Source organism: Mytilus galloprovincialis, chromosome 4 (assembly GCF_965363235.1).
Source record: "Mytilus galloprovincialis chromosome 4, xbMytGall1.hap1.1, whole genome shotgun sequence".
NCBI lineage: Eukaryota > Metazoa > Mollusca > Bivalvia > Mytilida > Mytilidae > Mytilus > Mytilus galloprovincialis.
In genome coordinates this window covers 82,882,220-82,898,441 of record NC_134841.1, presented here as the reverse complement: position 1 = coordinate 82,898,441, position 16,222 = coordinate 82,882,220, and the positions used below count along the sequence as shown (strand labels likewise).

Below are 16,222 nucleotides of genomic sequence, written 5' to 3'. Positions count from 1 at the left end.
TTATTGTCATGAAACCAAATGTCTTTGAAGGGACGACATCACCATCAACCATAAAGATTTTGCATTTGTATAAAAAGAAGTTTAATTTTAATCCTGAAATTTTCTTATATATCAGAAACATCATTAAACGTTTTAAAGTTGTTTGAGAATCATAATTTTTTAATGAGGGAAATATTGCCAACACTCCCCCAACTGAATTACAGGCTAACATAAAACAAGACAATCCTATAATTCAACTTGTTTATTTCAAAATAAGTCACTTCCATAAAAAGTTTTTACCAGCTTCCTATAAACTATGTAATACAATGGATAGTAATGTGCTCTTACTAAAAGTTCTATTTGTGGATTTCAGTTTTTAATATTTTGTTAAAAAAATGATTTAATTTATAATTCTAAATTTTCCACATAACAAATAATCTGACATGATTTTAGAACATTAAAACAACTATTAATTCCATGATTTTTTTTCCCCCATACTTCAAGTACTAACATAGTTTAATAGTAGATAGTGAAAACATTGCATTTGCTACACATTAACATATCATTCAAAAATATTCTAAAATAGCAAAATACTAATAAAGCAAGTCTTCATAAAAATAATTTGATAATCTACAAGAAAATCTACATTTTATAGTAAGAATGGAATGACTTCAATGTGGGTCTCATTGGGGTTTAAGCGTGATGCGGGATTGCCAATTTTTTGTAAGCGTGACACGTGAAAGTCAAATTATTGTGCCGTGAAAACGGGAAATGAAGTCTAGCGGGACATGGGAAATTACAAAAAAATGAGAATTGCTTACATACATAGTATAAAACGGATAAGGGACTCTGACAAAACAGTAAGCCGGATCCGGGATCAGAACCCCCTAATGAGACCCCTTTCAATGAATTTATTAGCATGAAAGTGCAAAAAAAAAAAACCCAACTACAAATTTTATGAATTTACACATCTAAATGAAAACTCTATTATGTCACATTATTTAACCTACATACAATATAAGCATATAATAATATGTGCCACCAATTGAACATTTTGAATACAGTTTATATCAGCTATTTTCACATCTTTTAAACATTTTCAAAAAAATTTAAATCTCTTATACTTTGTACACTTGGCAAATCTGCCAAAAAGATAGATGACTTCATTTTAAATTTTAAACTTCATAGTTATCAGCACTCTGATCAATGACTATATGTGTCATACAAAAGAAGACTGATTTATATTGCAACCACTAAATTATGTTTAAAACATAGTAATGTAGTAGACTGTGGACTCATTTAGACATTTCATGCCATTACAAATGTATTGTCCTTGAAATAAATATATATCTATCTTCTGAAATGAGTTGTTTCACCCTATAAGTGAAAATTTACACCCTGCAATACTCTCCTTTCATAAAGCCTCTGAAATACTGACAATTAAGGTCAGGGACAGGGCTTACAACGTAAGACATAAGATATATCACAGATGCTAATACATTTCTAAACAAAAATTTCTTATAAAGAACACAAAATTTAATATAATATAATTCAGATATCAAAGGTGTCCACATTAATAGAACAAAATAGCACTTGTATAAGCAAAGAAAATTATCATTAAGCTTGAGTGTATAAGCAACATACTTTCTTTTCTATTATGGTGACCTAAAGCTTCAAAGTTGTTTGTCTATATTTTGATTTAGGTCAAGCATGGTCAATTTGGTCCTAATGGGTATTGTAAGCTTAGAAGATTAAAACAAACATGTGCAAAACAACAATAAATGTAAAGTATCGAAAATAAATGTAACAATGAAATAAAATTTATAAAAACATTGCAGGCTGTACTATCAAGGATAACCTATATATACCGATACACATTAAAATAGTAACATGTTTCCTCAGAGAAATGTTTTTTATTAGTCTTTACAACAATCTTTCTGCGCCATTGATAAAAGCAACGCCTACATTTATGTTTCTTTTTAAAATTTTAATCAAACATAGAATGTTCCCTTGGAGAGATTCCCAGCTGTTTTTTATTTTTCCCAATTTTTGAGATCTGAGTTCTTGGTATTCTTTTTTACTTTGGTATCCTCCTTAATTCGTGTGTTAACCACACAGCGATACTCAGTAGGACCAGAGATCCAGATTGATGTGTAGCAGCCACTGGTGTTGGTACATATGTTAGTAATGTTGTAATTCCCAAAGATGCCTACAAAATAATCAGAGCATGTTATTTCAAGTAGTAAGAAGTAAAAGGTACAAATATTGATACGTCCAATGTTTGTCAAGGGCAGCTAAAGAAAGGATATGAGATCTACATACAGTGGCATTTCCAGGCTTAAATGATAGTGTAGGCTCCCAATTACACAATATAGAGAGGAATTACGAGAAAATATAAATGTTCCATTATTTCAACACTTTTTAGTAAAATAACAATCTCTTTCTGATCATTTTGCTTAGAATTTACATACTAAATGTACCATCATAATAACCTATAAATCTTTACGGGAAAACTTCCCGTTACACTCCAATAAATATCCTCTTTACAAAAACAGGTGTTATCATTTGTTTGAAATGGCCAATAAATTGAGTATTACATGGACAATCAAATAGTTGTTGCAGGAGTTCTTAATGTGTATACAGCACTCATCATACTCTTGTTCATGACTTGTCAGATTTTGCATACTTATTTCAACCAGATATTTAAACATCTTGCACAGCAATACAGATAATTTCTCATCTCTATACGGTGTCCATGTGACCAAATTCTATACCCCAGTCATCCTTTAGAGGAGCTCTGCATTTAAAGACGATCATGTGGTTTTAATAAAAAAAAAATTGACGATATTTGTCATCTATTTGTTAAAATTTTGAAGAATGTTTTTTTATTCTAGATAAATCAACAAATTACATACACATTTTTTTTTCTCTAATAATTACTAAACACAATAAAAATACCTGTATTATACTCATAGCATACCTGTATTATACTCATTGCAAGTAATGCATTGACTGCCATTCTTGCTCTGGGTGGAAGGGGAGCTTTACGACACATCCACCAAAATCCTGCTATCAATAGCACTGTACTTTCTGCCTGCATTTAACAAATAACTAACATATATCAGCCTCGTATAAATTCAAGTGTTGTTAAATTACAGAATTGCTCTTGACAATACATTTAAACATGAAAAAGAAGATCTAGAGGGAAATAAAAACGAAACCCCTTGTTGACTTAAGGATGAACTTCGGTGAGGTTTTGGAAATTGGTCTTAAATGTTCGGACTCCTTGTTTTTTTTCCATCAATACAGGGTAAAATATTTTGCCCCATAACACCCATTTTTCTTTACATAAAAGACTTTAATAGCTCATAAAAGGCCATTTTCCAAAATTTAAGCAGATTCTTGGTTTTTGTTCTTTCGATTTTAGACCCAAATAAATCAATGCAAATGTAAGGTAAAAGTCTGAACCAGCCTTTCCCCGCCATTTTCTGAAAACTCAATTATCTCGAAAAGGAGTTCTATGACCTTTCAATTTTTTAGCTTATTTTGTTCCTTAACAAGTGCTCTTTTAGAATGTGGTATCAATTTTAACTTCTTGATTTTTTTAATTTCACCTAAGTACATCCTTAAATCAGTGGTTTGTCTAAAATTTTGTGTCAAATGAAAAATAATAAAGATTTGCTTACGAAATCAAAGAGTGTACAGTAAAATGCAAATTATCATGCTTGCCGATGCCTGTATCACCTTGCTCAGCTCTAAAAAAGTTCTACATGAAGCTTGGTGACATAAAACTTGTATTACCGTAGACAAGGACTTGTCATAACCATTATAAATGTTGGATATAACATAGCAAGTAAGTATAGGTTTGAGAAGTTTTTGAAACAAAACAAACTTTTTTGTAGACATGAAAACTACATATAAAACAAAATCCAATCAATTCAATACTCTTATTTTTCTAAATAGATAGATACTGTTATATCAACTGCTATTTACCATATCACTCTAATATCTTACAATATCAATAAATAGAAATGTAATAATTTTATGCAAAAGTCAGTTACTGACACTCCTATCAAATACTAAAATATGAATAATATTATATTTTCTTAATTGATATTTTTCTGCGAACTTGATTAACAGTTTATTGCTGTAAATACCTATTTAACTTGAAAATAATTCTAATAATTCATACCAAGTGTCTGTGGTTAAATTGAACAAAGGTAGGATTCTCAAAAATATTTTTCCATTTAGGATCAATGTTCCACATATCAGTTGGAATCCATCTGTCTGCCATTTTAGGCCATGAGTTGTATGTTAAACCAGCATCTAACCCTGCTACAAAAGCTCCTGTGAAAAGATATGTGTAATTGTGTACATAATTATTGATGTAGTTATCAATATGTTGTTAAAATAGATATTGTCCTTTAATATCAATATGTGATATTCTTTCTTTATGTCCCTATCATATGTAATTTGAAAGAAAACAAAGAAACAAAATCCAACAATTCTGTTGAAAATTATATGCTGTACATCAACAAAAGCGAACACACATTTTTTATCCTTTTTTGTTCATATCTCTTTAGGATTTTTCAATCAATAAATAGTTTATTTTGTATCTAAAGCAGGGGCGGATCCAGCCATTTTAAAAAGGGGGGGTTCCTAACCCAGGAAAAAGGGGGGGGGGGGGGGGGGGTTCCAATTACATGTCCCCATTCAAATGCATTGATCGTCCAAAAAAAAGGCTTGTAAAGTCAAATTTGTTTTCTATATCCAATTAGAACTACAAGTTCTATTGTACTGACTACTGAGTATACAGCTAAACTTACATAGAAACTGATGTCTCATTTTAGTACTCATACTGAAGAAGGAAAATACATGCTTTCCATACATATTTTTAAAGAACTTATATTGTACCTGAAATAGCTGTTATAAATATCAAAGCTTTCATTCCATGAGCCATTCCTTTGATTCTTCTCATCTCCTTAGTAAACTCAATCTAAAATGTAGTCAAATTCTCATTAAAAGTCAATAGAAAATCTTTCAAAATTTACTCAAAAAAAAAATCAGTATGTATATAAAACTAGTACCTTGTGTATTTCACACTAAGTGACATTTCTTTTATATCAAAGTAGTTAACAGATGTGTTCAATCTGTTTTAAGTTACTACCTCTCCCTTTTTTTAATAGTAATTGTTCTATCATTTTATCTTATAGTAATGTCTGTAATCAACGTGCTTTGCCATCCTCTTACATCTGTTCAAAGTCAAAACTGTTCAAATGCTTTGTTTTTCAATTTCATACTGTGTCTATATACCAATGATTTTATTTTAATGTCATATTTCGTGTGTTATATCATTCAAGTGTTAATGCCATAGTAAACATTTGTTCTATACCAAAAATTTATTTCCAAATGTTAATGCTCAATGTGTTTACTAAGATTCATACCTTAAATGTCATATGTCATATGAGATATGTTCTTTGTTCAATGCCCATATCTAAAATGTATCCAAAATCTTCTATGTTCAATGCCCTCATTTCAATATAATAATGTCTAGTCACAAAATATACTGCCTTTTTTTCTTCAAAATCATATCAAAATAAGTTTTAAAAAAAATAAAAATATTCAACTTACTTTATTATAAGGAAGAAAATGTGTAAATCCAGACCACAGAAATAATGAATATAAAATAAAGGCAGAACCAAGATGAGATGCTAATCTATATTGGCTAACTCTAGGAATATCTGTTTCTTTCTGTTTTTCTTCTAAACCACTTTTCACCATATACCATCCAAGAAATCCCTAGATAATATAATTAGATCTTTATACCAAACATTTATCAGTATACAATTAGTATAACAAGAAATCTGAGGGTATTGCATGTGCATATTGAAACTTAAACTCAATCTGTAACTTCTTCTGATAACATAAGTTATATGGTTTGCTACTGACCCCAAATTGATCTATAAAGGGTTTGTAAAATCTATAGGGGCTGAGGCTGAAGTTGTGATAAGACCATATATCAAGAATCTTATTCAGGATTCCCCCTAAATAAGTGCTGAAAACATTTGATATTACAAATCAAAATTGAATGATCTGCAACCTTATAAAAATATTTGTACAAAAAAAACAGTACTAACCAGGTGCTCCGCAGGGCGCAGCTTTATACGACCGCAGAGGTCGAACCCTGAACAGTTGGGGCAAGTATGGACAAAACATTCAAGCGTGATACAGCTCTGAATTTGGATTGTGATCAAATTTTTGACATTACATGGTTTTTTTTTACACAAAACAAATGTCAAGATTTTACAAATCAATTAAAGATTTCTTCTTCAAACTTTTTAAGTCTAAAATTAAATAGTTGATCATGACACAGCATAGGTTTCTGACACAGAACTAATGTGGTCTAATGAACTTAAAAGTTTTTTTTTGCCTTTGAGCAATTCACTATGCTGTTGAATATTAATTCTCTCAAAAAAATGTTTGAAGAAATTTTCTTTTTATTTATGAAATCTGAAATGAGAAAAATTTAAACCCCCCTCCCCCCCTTTTTTTCACATCCCCGTTTCCCTTTTTCCAAAAGTGATATCAATTCAAATTTCAAATGGAGTTTGCAACAATAACTACTCTTTTAAATACATCATAAAATATTAAAATGTAAAATAAAGTGCTTGTTATCACTGAATGGTAAAGATTGGTTGGTAGTAAAAGTGAATATACATTGTTTATTGTATAAAACAATAAAAAAAACTTCATCAGCAACATTTTATATTGGCAAATTTCCAATGAAGTTATTTACATAAAGTTATTGGCAAATAAAAATAGAAAATGACATCATAGTCATGTCTGGCAAATGTCCAACATACATTATCTAAAAACATTTTAGATAAGATAAGGAAAAAAAGCTTCATCAGCAACATTTTATATTGGCAAATTTCCAATGAAGTTATGTACATAAAGTTATTGGCAAATAAAAATAGAAAATGACATCATAGTCATGTCTGGCAAATTTCCAACATATATTATCAACTACTATTCTATACAAAGAAAGATAACTCCAATTGAAAATTAATTGCTATTGCACAATATTGTGCAATTAGATATTTCTTGCTATTGTGCAATACTGTGCAATTGAAAATTTCTTGCTATTGCACAATACTTGATATGGAATCCTGATTTGGACCAACTTGAAAACTGGGCCCATAATCAAAAATCAAAGTACATATTTAGATAAAGCATATCAAATAAGCCCAAGAATTTAATTTTTGTTAAAATCAAACTTAGTTTAATTTTGGACCCTTTGGACCTTAATGTAGACCAATTTGAAAACTGGACCAAAAATTAAGAATCTACATACACAGTTAGATTTGGCATATCAAAGAACTTATTTATTCAAATTTTGATGAAATCAAACAAAGTTTAATTTTGGACACCCATTTGGACCAACTTGAAAACTAGGCCAATAATTAAAAATCTAAGTACATTTTTAAATTCAGCATATCAAAGAACCCCAAGGATTCAATTTTTGTTAAAATCAAACTAAGTTTAATTTTGGACCCTTTGGACCTTAATGTAGACCAATTTGAAAACTGGACCAAAAATTAAGAATCTACATACATAGTTAGATTCGGCATATCAAAGAACCCCAATTATTCAATTTTTGATGAAATCACACAAAGTTCAATTTTGGACCCTTTGGGCCCCTTATTCCTAAACTGTTAGGACCAAAACTCCCAAAATCAAACCCAACCTTCCTTTTATGGTCATAAACCTTGTGTTTAAATTTCATAGATTTCTATTTACTTATACTAAAGATATGGTGCAAAAACCAAAAATAATGCTTATTTGGGCCCCTTTTTGGCCCCTAATTCATAAACTGTTGTGACCTCAACTCCAAAAATCAATCCCAACCTTCCTTTTGTGGTCATAAACCTTGTGTTAAAATTTCATTGATTTCTATTTACTTATACTAAAGTTATTGTGCGAAAACCAAGAATAATGCTTATTTTGGCCCTTTTTTGGCCCTTATTTCCTAAACTGTTGGAACCAAAACTCCCAAAATCAATCCCAACCTTCCTTTTGTGGTCATAAACCTTGTGTCAAAATTTCATAGATTTCTATTCACTTAAACTAAAGTTATAGTGCGAAAACCAAGAAAATGCTTATTTGGGCCCTTTTTGGCCCCTAATTCCTAAAATGTTGGGACCAAAACTCCCAAAATCAATCCCAACCTTCCTTTTGTAGTCATAAACCTTGTGTTAAAATTTCATTGATTTCTATTCACTTTTACTAAAGTTAGAGTGCGAAAACTAAAAGTATTCGGACGACGACGACGACGCCAACGTGATAGCAATATACAACCAAAAAATTAAAATTTTTGCGGTCGTATAAAAAATCAAACTTTTATTCAAATATGTAGAAATTTATTTTTTAGAAGTCAATTTGTGCTTTACTAACTATGTAATATATATATATGCGTGTGTGCAAGTGTCTTCATATTAGACAGAAAGTCATTTCATGAAATAAAAGCTGTGAAACCTTTAAGGGCATTTGATACAGTAACAGGGGAGGTAATGACGTTGCTAACGTAAATTGTTATTTTCAAGACGTCAAGCTATGACTTATTGGGAAAAGATTCAGTTTTCGACTGATTTTTATCATTCAAACTTATTTCACTTGAAAACGAGTTCATGGACCCCTCTGTTTTAAAATGCCATTTGGTTTGATTACGTAAGAAGAGTATGTGTGCCAATTTTCATGAAAACGTAAATAGTGCAATTTTTTTTAAATTTGATAAATATACAGCAAAAAATTATGTTTTTTTCTACATTCATGAACATTTGATGAATATTGTTACGCCCCAGTGATTTGAGAGCTGATATATTTTTACTGTGGTCTCCGTTCCACACTTAATACACGCAGATGTCCGTTGTTGTGTTCTGATTTGTATTTTACAGAAGAAAAAGCTTGTGGCATTATATTATATACTGAATTCTTTAAATCTATATATCGACTCTATTTATGTGTGTTATAATTCATTTTGTATTTGTTTATACTTAGTTTCAGTATAATGCGCCAAATGTAACATTACGTGTTCTTGTTTATGAATAACTTGTGTATTACGTCACATGTTGTATAAAATACGGAACGCATGTTCCTACAGTGAGCTTCTCTCCAAAAACCTCCATGCAGTTAGCAGTCTCTTAAACTAGAATTTGCTGCACCAAGTTAGAGCACTTGGTGATAATGCAGTGCACCAAGTAGATTTGCTGCACCAAGTAAAGTTGCTTGGTGAAAGTATTTGAATGCAGTAGACCAAGTAGATTTTCCTGCACCAAGTAATGCAGTGCACCAAGTAGGAGTACTTTGTGATAATATTTAATGCACCGAGTATGCTGAGTATATGAATGCAGTGCACCAAGTAGGAGTACTTGGTGATGATATTTAACGCACCGATTATGCTAAGTATTTAATTGCAGTGCACCAAGTAGATTTTCCTGCAACAAGTAATGCCATGCACCAAGTAGATCTACTTGCACTGAGCGCTAGCAGAGTTGTTTTTATTAAACTTGGTGTAATGAATGCACCTTGCTGTATTACTTATTGTATATAATAATTAAGGTATTTTGTTTCATGAACCTCTGTATATCCTGACAAGAAAACCGGGAACGTTACAATATGAGTTATTTCTGAATAAAAAATGTATAAATTTTTAGGATACTTATAAAATACAGAAATTACAAATTATTTAACAAAAAACAATTTGTGTTTATCTTTTAAAACAAAAAAATTATGGCTTTCTTTCGAAAGTGAAAATACGGCCACAAATCCGAATTTTGAGCAAATATACAAAATTTCGACCTCATTTTACTCAAAAAGTAGCACATGAAGGTATATTTTTTATTACATATTTGATTTAATCAGGTAAAAAATAGTCTATATGGAAATGTTTATCAAAATGTAAATACGGGATCAAAACTGTATCGTATGCCCTTAATACAAATTTGTTTATGTTATGACTTCTGGTATGAATTTGATTGTTTAAATAAACCTTAACTTTCAAGTCCTCTTAAACTGACAGATATTGTGTAAAATCTTATTTGAATCCATGGTACACAAAACACATACCTGAAATCCAAGCAGTGCTGTTAATGCTAACATACGTGGCTTCATTCCTTTTGAAATCCATCCCTTCTTTAGAAAATATGCACCAGGTAAAAGAAATGCCAATCCTATTAACCGACCCCACATTCGATGGCCATATTCCATGTAAAAAATAAACTTAAAATCTGATAAGCTCATTTCATGCTGTGCATTTACACTGTAAAACAGAAAACATGAATTATTCAGAAATATAGTACCTTAATAGAACAAACACGTGAAATCGCGGGTCCGTGACTGAATTAAAGTATATAACTATGTGTAAACTTTATTTTAGTATTGTTATTGTCATCTGATAAAGTCGTGCCGATGCTTTCAAAATCTTTTTGTTTGAACCCGTCGACCTGGAACTTATCAATTATTGATAATATTAATTATTTGGAAAACAAAAGGGTTTGGAATGGAGTATATTTTAATCAACAGCATGGTCCTATATTAGCTATAAATAAAGTTGAATTCTTTGTGACAATTATTGAATTTAGTAGTGTCAATCCTGTGATTAACTTTTATGACCCGTATATATAGCAAAATCCTAAATACACTGTTTGGTGGTGAGCCTGTCAGATGCGGAACGTACAGATAAGGTAATAGGTAACAGGTGAATATATATACTATTGGTATCAGTATTGGATTCGAACCGGAACTTGTTAATTATTGGCAATACTAATTATGTGGAAAACAAAAGGTTCTGGAGTGGTGTAATTTTTAATCAACACCATTGTCCTATATTAGCTATATATAAAGTTGAATTCTTTGATTTGTTGTTTTTACCCCATGACGGCTGACAAATTGGACCTCATTATTTTAGTATTATAGATAGATTTTTCTTAAAAAGAATTGAAAGCCAGCTCTTCAATACATTTTGTTGTTGTTGTAAAAATCAAATGTTTAGATCTACCTCAAATTTTCCGGTTATTAAATTAAGAACATAAGAACACTTTTTTATATAATCATCCAAAACCATAGATTGTGTATGTATTGATAAACTAAAAAATAGCTTTTAGGACTGCAGTAAAAATTTAATTATCAACGAGTGATATAAATTTTATCAATAATCAACCCTTAACATAAACAGGATAGTGATCTGATCATCATGGAAATGATTGGCTGTCCTAACCTTACTAACAGTTTAAAACCCTTTCTATAAATATATTTCATGTAATATTACAAGACAATGTGTGGTTGCTCAATACATCAGAATCTTACTATTTATATTCTGGAAACTGTTTATATTTTTCAAATTCTTCCTCCCATTCTTGTAGATTTTGTGGGGGTTTCATGTCTTTTAACAGGCGCCAATCAACCATTGATAACCCAGATTCTGTTAATCTACAAGTATTAATGAAAACTATCAAGTACAGTAAATTCAGAAATTATTGTGTTTATTTATTATCATATAATTCATGGAGCTTGTTCATATATTTCACAAATTCAGTAGAAAAATAATAGTACATTTGTACATGGATAAAAATGACTATCATTAAAATAAAAATAAAGATGCATCAGCAATTTTATTTTAAATGCTATGAAGTAATAAACGAACAAACCGTGTTACACCACCCAATATAACAGCGCCAAAACACATGCCAGCACAGCCTATCAACCATCCTCCAACTATCTTCTGAGCACGTAATGGAATTTCTGGGTTTGTTTTGGATATAGTAGTGGTCTGTCTTAATGGTTGAATCAGTCTTGATAATGGAAGATTTAACTGTTGAATAAAAAATTATTAACTTTTCAAAATGTTTATTGTGAATATAATTTCAAGTGATTCCAACATCAAAAAAATAATTTCACTTAAAAAGAATTCAAAATATCACAATATGACTTCTGTTGGGCTCTTTATTTCCACTTAAGGGGGCTCGCAGGTCTAAATAATTTTTTTCTAAATATTGGATTTCGCTATTTTTTTCTATAAATAAACTTTATCCTATACAAAAAAAAAGAGGTTGAATAAAAAAAAAGGCTCCATGTAAAATTAAGTGAAAACATTATATTGAGCTCCTATTAGCATTCTTGCTATTGTCCCAATAATAACCATCTTCATGCACACTAGGTGTCTTCTGCCATCTTGGATTGTAAAAAGCAAAACACAATTGGCATAGATGTTTAATAAAATATGCCAATTTATACAATAGAATGCAAAAATATTTTTTTATCTAAAATAACTGAATATAGAAAATTATGTGTTTCACCATATCATTTTGACCTCTGTAATAAAACTGATTATTTCATGTTTGATTCAGTTCTTTCAAATTCAGCAATTAAGGGAGATAACTCAGAAAATGTACTTTAATAAATGAATGGGAATTAAAAATACCTATTCTGTTTTTAACAAGAAAACAAATTCTGTGACCTCATGTTTTTATTTTTTATCTTATAAAAGCAAATAACAAAGCTATCTTCCCTTTATTTATTTAGTTTCTTTTTATTCACACCAAAATAGGTTTTTCCATCTATCATTTATTCAAATTCTGATAATTTTGCACCACCCTTTTAAGTTATATCTTTTAAATAAGTATGATATAAACTACATTTTGCCAAAGTATGAAAAAATTCTATTGTCATTGATTTTGACCCCTCACCTATCAACCTTCAGCTTTATTTAGTGATAATGAGCATAAATTTCAATTTCTGTCTAATTAATTGATCAACTGGAAACCCACCAAAAACTTATTTTTTCTTCAGACAAACCAAAGCACCGTACAACTGCTTCATCATTGTTCATGAACCCATTTTTTCATAACCACATAAAAACAAATATGTAGTCATAAACAATCAAATGTGAGCCTAGGTAAGAATAGCTACGGAGGTTTGAGGGAGATCATACATTTCTCACTAGCATGTTTACTTGTACATCTCTTTATAAATTGTACATTGAACATGTAATCTCTGCATATCTAACAAATAAATTAACTGCCAGACTAATTACATACTTTAGATGTCAACTTGTTTCCTTTGTTCAGTATTTGATATGGATTTCTGCATGTTCTTAACTGTCTGGTACAAAGTTGTAGTATTGTCTGAAAAAAATAAAGGAAATAAATTTTTTCAGTAAAATCATTTTGGTTGTATTATTAAAAGAAAAAAATAACACTTGAAGTTTTTGGCTTCCAACATAAGTTTATGATATACAATGAAGTACCACAAATACAGAGAATCAATGCTTTTAAAGATTAAAGATTCCATTTCATGGTATGTGAATGAATGAAATAGATATTTGGCTTACAAGTTTCATAAATCTAGCAAATGTAGGAATTCATCATTGTCCTCCAAATCTGTCTGTTTGGCTTCAGACTTATAGATAGTTGTTAGGATATTTCAGGCTGTTGTTCTTTCACTGTCTTGTAATATCTGGGAAATATATGTCTCTTTTGAGGAAGTGGTGACTTTGAAGCGATCACAGTCATGTAGTTTTACAGTTATAACTAAATAGAGATTCTCAAAATGAAAATGGGAAATATGTTAAAGAGACAACAAACTGACCAAAGAGTAATAAAAACAACACAAGGCCACCAATGGGTCTTCAAAACAGGGAGAAAATCTTGCACCCAGGACTTCAACTGGCCTCATTTAACAAAAATGTGTACTAGTTCAGAGAAAATGGATGTCATACTAAACTCTTAAACATATAAATAAACTACAATTAAAATAAAATGCTTCAGTGACCACAGCTGGATACAACCACAGAGGTCCCCTGAACAGTTGGGGCAAAAGTTGACACAATATACACACTTGATACAGGTCTGAATTTGGATTGTAATTTAATATTTGACACATAACAGGTTTCTGACACAGAATAACTGTAGTCAAACTCAAAGAACTTAAAATTGGTTATATGATTTTAATTTGTATTCAATTGTTTGCTTTTGTGCAATACACTATGCTGTTGGGAATGGACCCCCTTTTAAAAAAAAAAAAAAATATTAGAAGAAATTTTCTTTTTCATTTCTGAAATCTGAAATGAGAAAAGAAGAAATTTTCTTTTTCATCTCTGAAATCTGAAATGAGAAAAGAAGAAATTTTCTTTTTCATTTCTGAAATCTGAAATGAGAAAAAATTGACGACAACGACCGCCTGATACCAATAAATGTTTTTGCCGTCGTATAAAAACCACACAAGGCTATGGAACAAAGGCCAGAGGCTTCTGACATGGGACAGACACAAAAATAAGGCATTATAATAAGGGGACGAAGTCCCCTAAAACAGTAGAAAAATCAATTACAAAAATTTTTTAAAAAATTAAAAAATTCCAATGTTGTCATGAGACTATGATTAACAACAGAACCAAAAGCAGAATTGTTACGGTATTTCAGGTTTCTTTTTTAACATTAAAATGTGTAAGAATTAAAAAATGTAATAGATACGGACTTCATCCCCTTTCAGAGGTAGCGTCTGCCTCATATTATGGGTAATCGATAAATCGTGCAGGTAAAATCTCCTTCTACTATCGACTGTTATTACATGTGACTGATTGGCATATTGGATTCCAGTTCAGTTAGTATAAGAGTCCTAATTCATTTCAAACTGTAGTAGAAGTAGTAGTGAACCATACAAATTAATTGTGAATGTGAACAAGAATTTGTAGTGTATACAAATCCTTGAAAAAACCGCTTGCTCTGAACATGGCGAATGGTTTAACCCACTTGCTGCTGCAGGGACACATGTGTCCACACCGACTGTGCCAGAGGGAAACATATGTCCATGTTTTAATTTATGCTAGCTTCTCATCGTTGCTGAATCCGGGTCCGTTCGCCCTGATTCACGTTTGCCCTGGTATCTGTTCGCCCTGATTCCTGTTCGCCCAGGGTCCATTCGCCCTGATTTTTATTTTTTTCTAATTGTTCTGATTTCATAATTTTAAGTATTTGAACAAAATATGTTAAAGTTTGTTGAAAAATTGACAGAATATTTATATTCCCGCAATCAATTTATCATTTTTCTTTGATTTACAGAGTAAAATACTGGAATACAATGTATTTCTCTTTAATGATTACTACTTTCAGAGTATAATACTAAATGAACATGTAAACATACATGTTTCATGATTTACAGTTCGTACATTATTGTTTTTTTTAATTTCCAGCTGAATATTTTATCAAAACAACACGTTTGATTTTTATTAATAATCCATCAAAAGACTAGTATCACAATAATCAGTGATCCGAGTTATTTTGTCATTGAACAATTTTAATGATCCTAAACAAGCCATACACTTTTAAATATTTCCCTGTTTCCATAAATTTCAAGAATATATACCATAGAAATATCTGAATAAGTTTATTCAACTTAAATGCCCTGATCATGAATATTAATATTTTTTAAGTAGGGCGAGCAGACTCTATGGGCGAACGAACTCAGGGCGAACGTACCCAGGGCGAACATGTTATTAGGGCGAACAGTCCCGATACCTGCTGTACCTCTATTAAAATAAAAGACCGAAAATTTAAAAAAGTGTAATATGTTTCTACAATGGCTCTCAAATGTAACGGTCATTACTGCATGACGTCATATATCGAAAGATGTCATTGTTTGGCATGTCACGTCACAAGGGACATATATCAAAAGACGTCATTGTTAGGCATGTCACATCACAAACGTCAAGCGGTTGTATTTTCTGGCATATTATGAAATGCAACCCTAAAAAACTACAAGCAACAAGACTGAAGAGGGTTAATTAATTTCGATGTGCAGACTTTTACACTTACCGAATGACTTTTGCCATGAACAAAACCTTTTATCAAGTTTTTTTGGAGGCAACTGTTAAACATTTTCGCTTAAGCTTGCAGAAAGTTTATATAACTGTATATTTTGTCTTATGCAAGTTGAGGATTTATTTATAATCAATGTCAATCTTGCGCTTACTATCTTTTGTCCTTACTGTCAAACACTCCATAGATTAAGAAATAATAATTTATCTGATTCCCAATTAGAAATCAGAAATCACAATGTACCATTCCATTGATTTTTACACTTTCATAATCATAATATCTGCACATAAGTCTTATAAAATTTGAAAACTTAAATCTTATTCTTATTAAATTGTGTATCAAATGTAATTTACCGGTTCACATATTAGTACAGC

At 30.7% G+C, this 16,222-nt stretch overlaps 1 protein-coding gene across 1 annotated transcript; it reads right to left on the bottom strand.

Annotated features, from left to right (window-relative positions):
• Nucleotides 1-226: 226 nt before the first annotated feature.
• LOC143073164 (heme A synthase COX15-like) lies at nucleotides 227-16,005 on the bottom strand. Its single transcript, XM_076248503.1, has 10 exons — nucleotides 15,846-16,005; nucleotides 13,074-13,160; nucleotides 11,685-11,848; nucleotides 11,344-11,466; nucleotides 10,105-10,297; nucleotides 5,611-5,778; nucleotides 4,894-4,975; nucleotides 4,172-4,326; nucleotides 2,960-3,073; nucleotides 227-2,188 (listed from the first exon to the last, which is right to left on the bottom strand). Exons 1-10 carry the CDS (start codon nucleotides 15,906-15,908, stop codon nucleotides 2,057-2,059), a joined length of 1,281 nt encoding a protein of 426 aa, XP_076104618.1. The 5' UTR covers nucleotides 15,909-16,005; the 3' UTR covers nucleotides 227-2,056.
• Nucleotides 16,006-16,222: the final 217 nt, after the last annotated feature.

What these genes read in the sequence shown, in the direction of transcription:
- LOC143073164 (XM_076248503.1), bottom strand. Translation starts at nt 15,908, where the DNA reads ATGTTTAACAGTTGCCTCCAAAAAAACTTGATAAAAGGTTTTGTTCAT. An exon ending in TTCATGGCAAAAGTCATTCG is followed by an intron (nt 13,161 to 15,845) that starts GTAAGTGTAAAA and finishes TATTTTTTTCAG; the next exon opens with ACAATACTACAACTTTGTAC. An exon ending in ATTTATAACAGCTATTTCAG is followed by an intron (nt 4,327 to 4,893) that starts GTACAATATAAG and finishes ATCTTTTCACAG; the next exon opens with GAGCTTTTGTAGCAGGGTTA.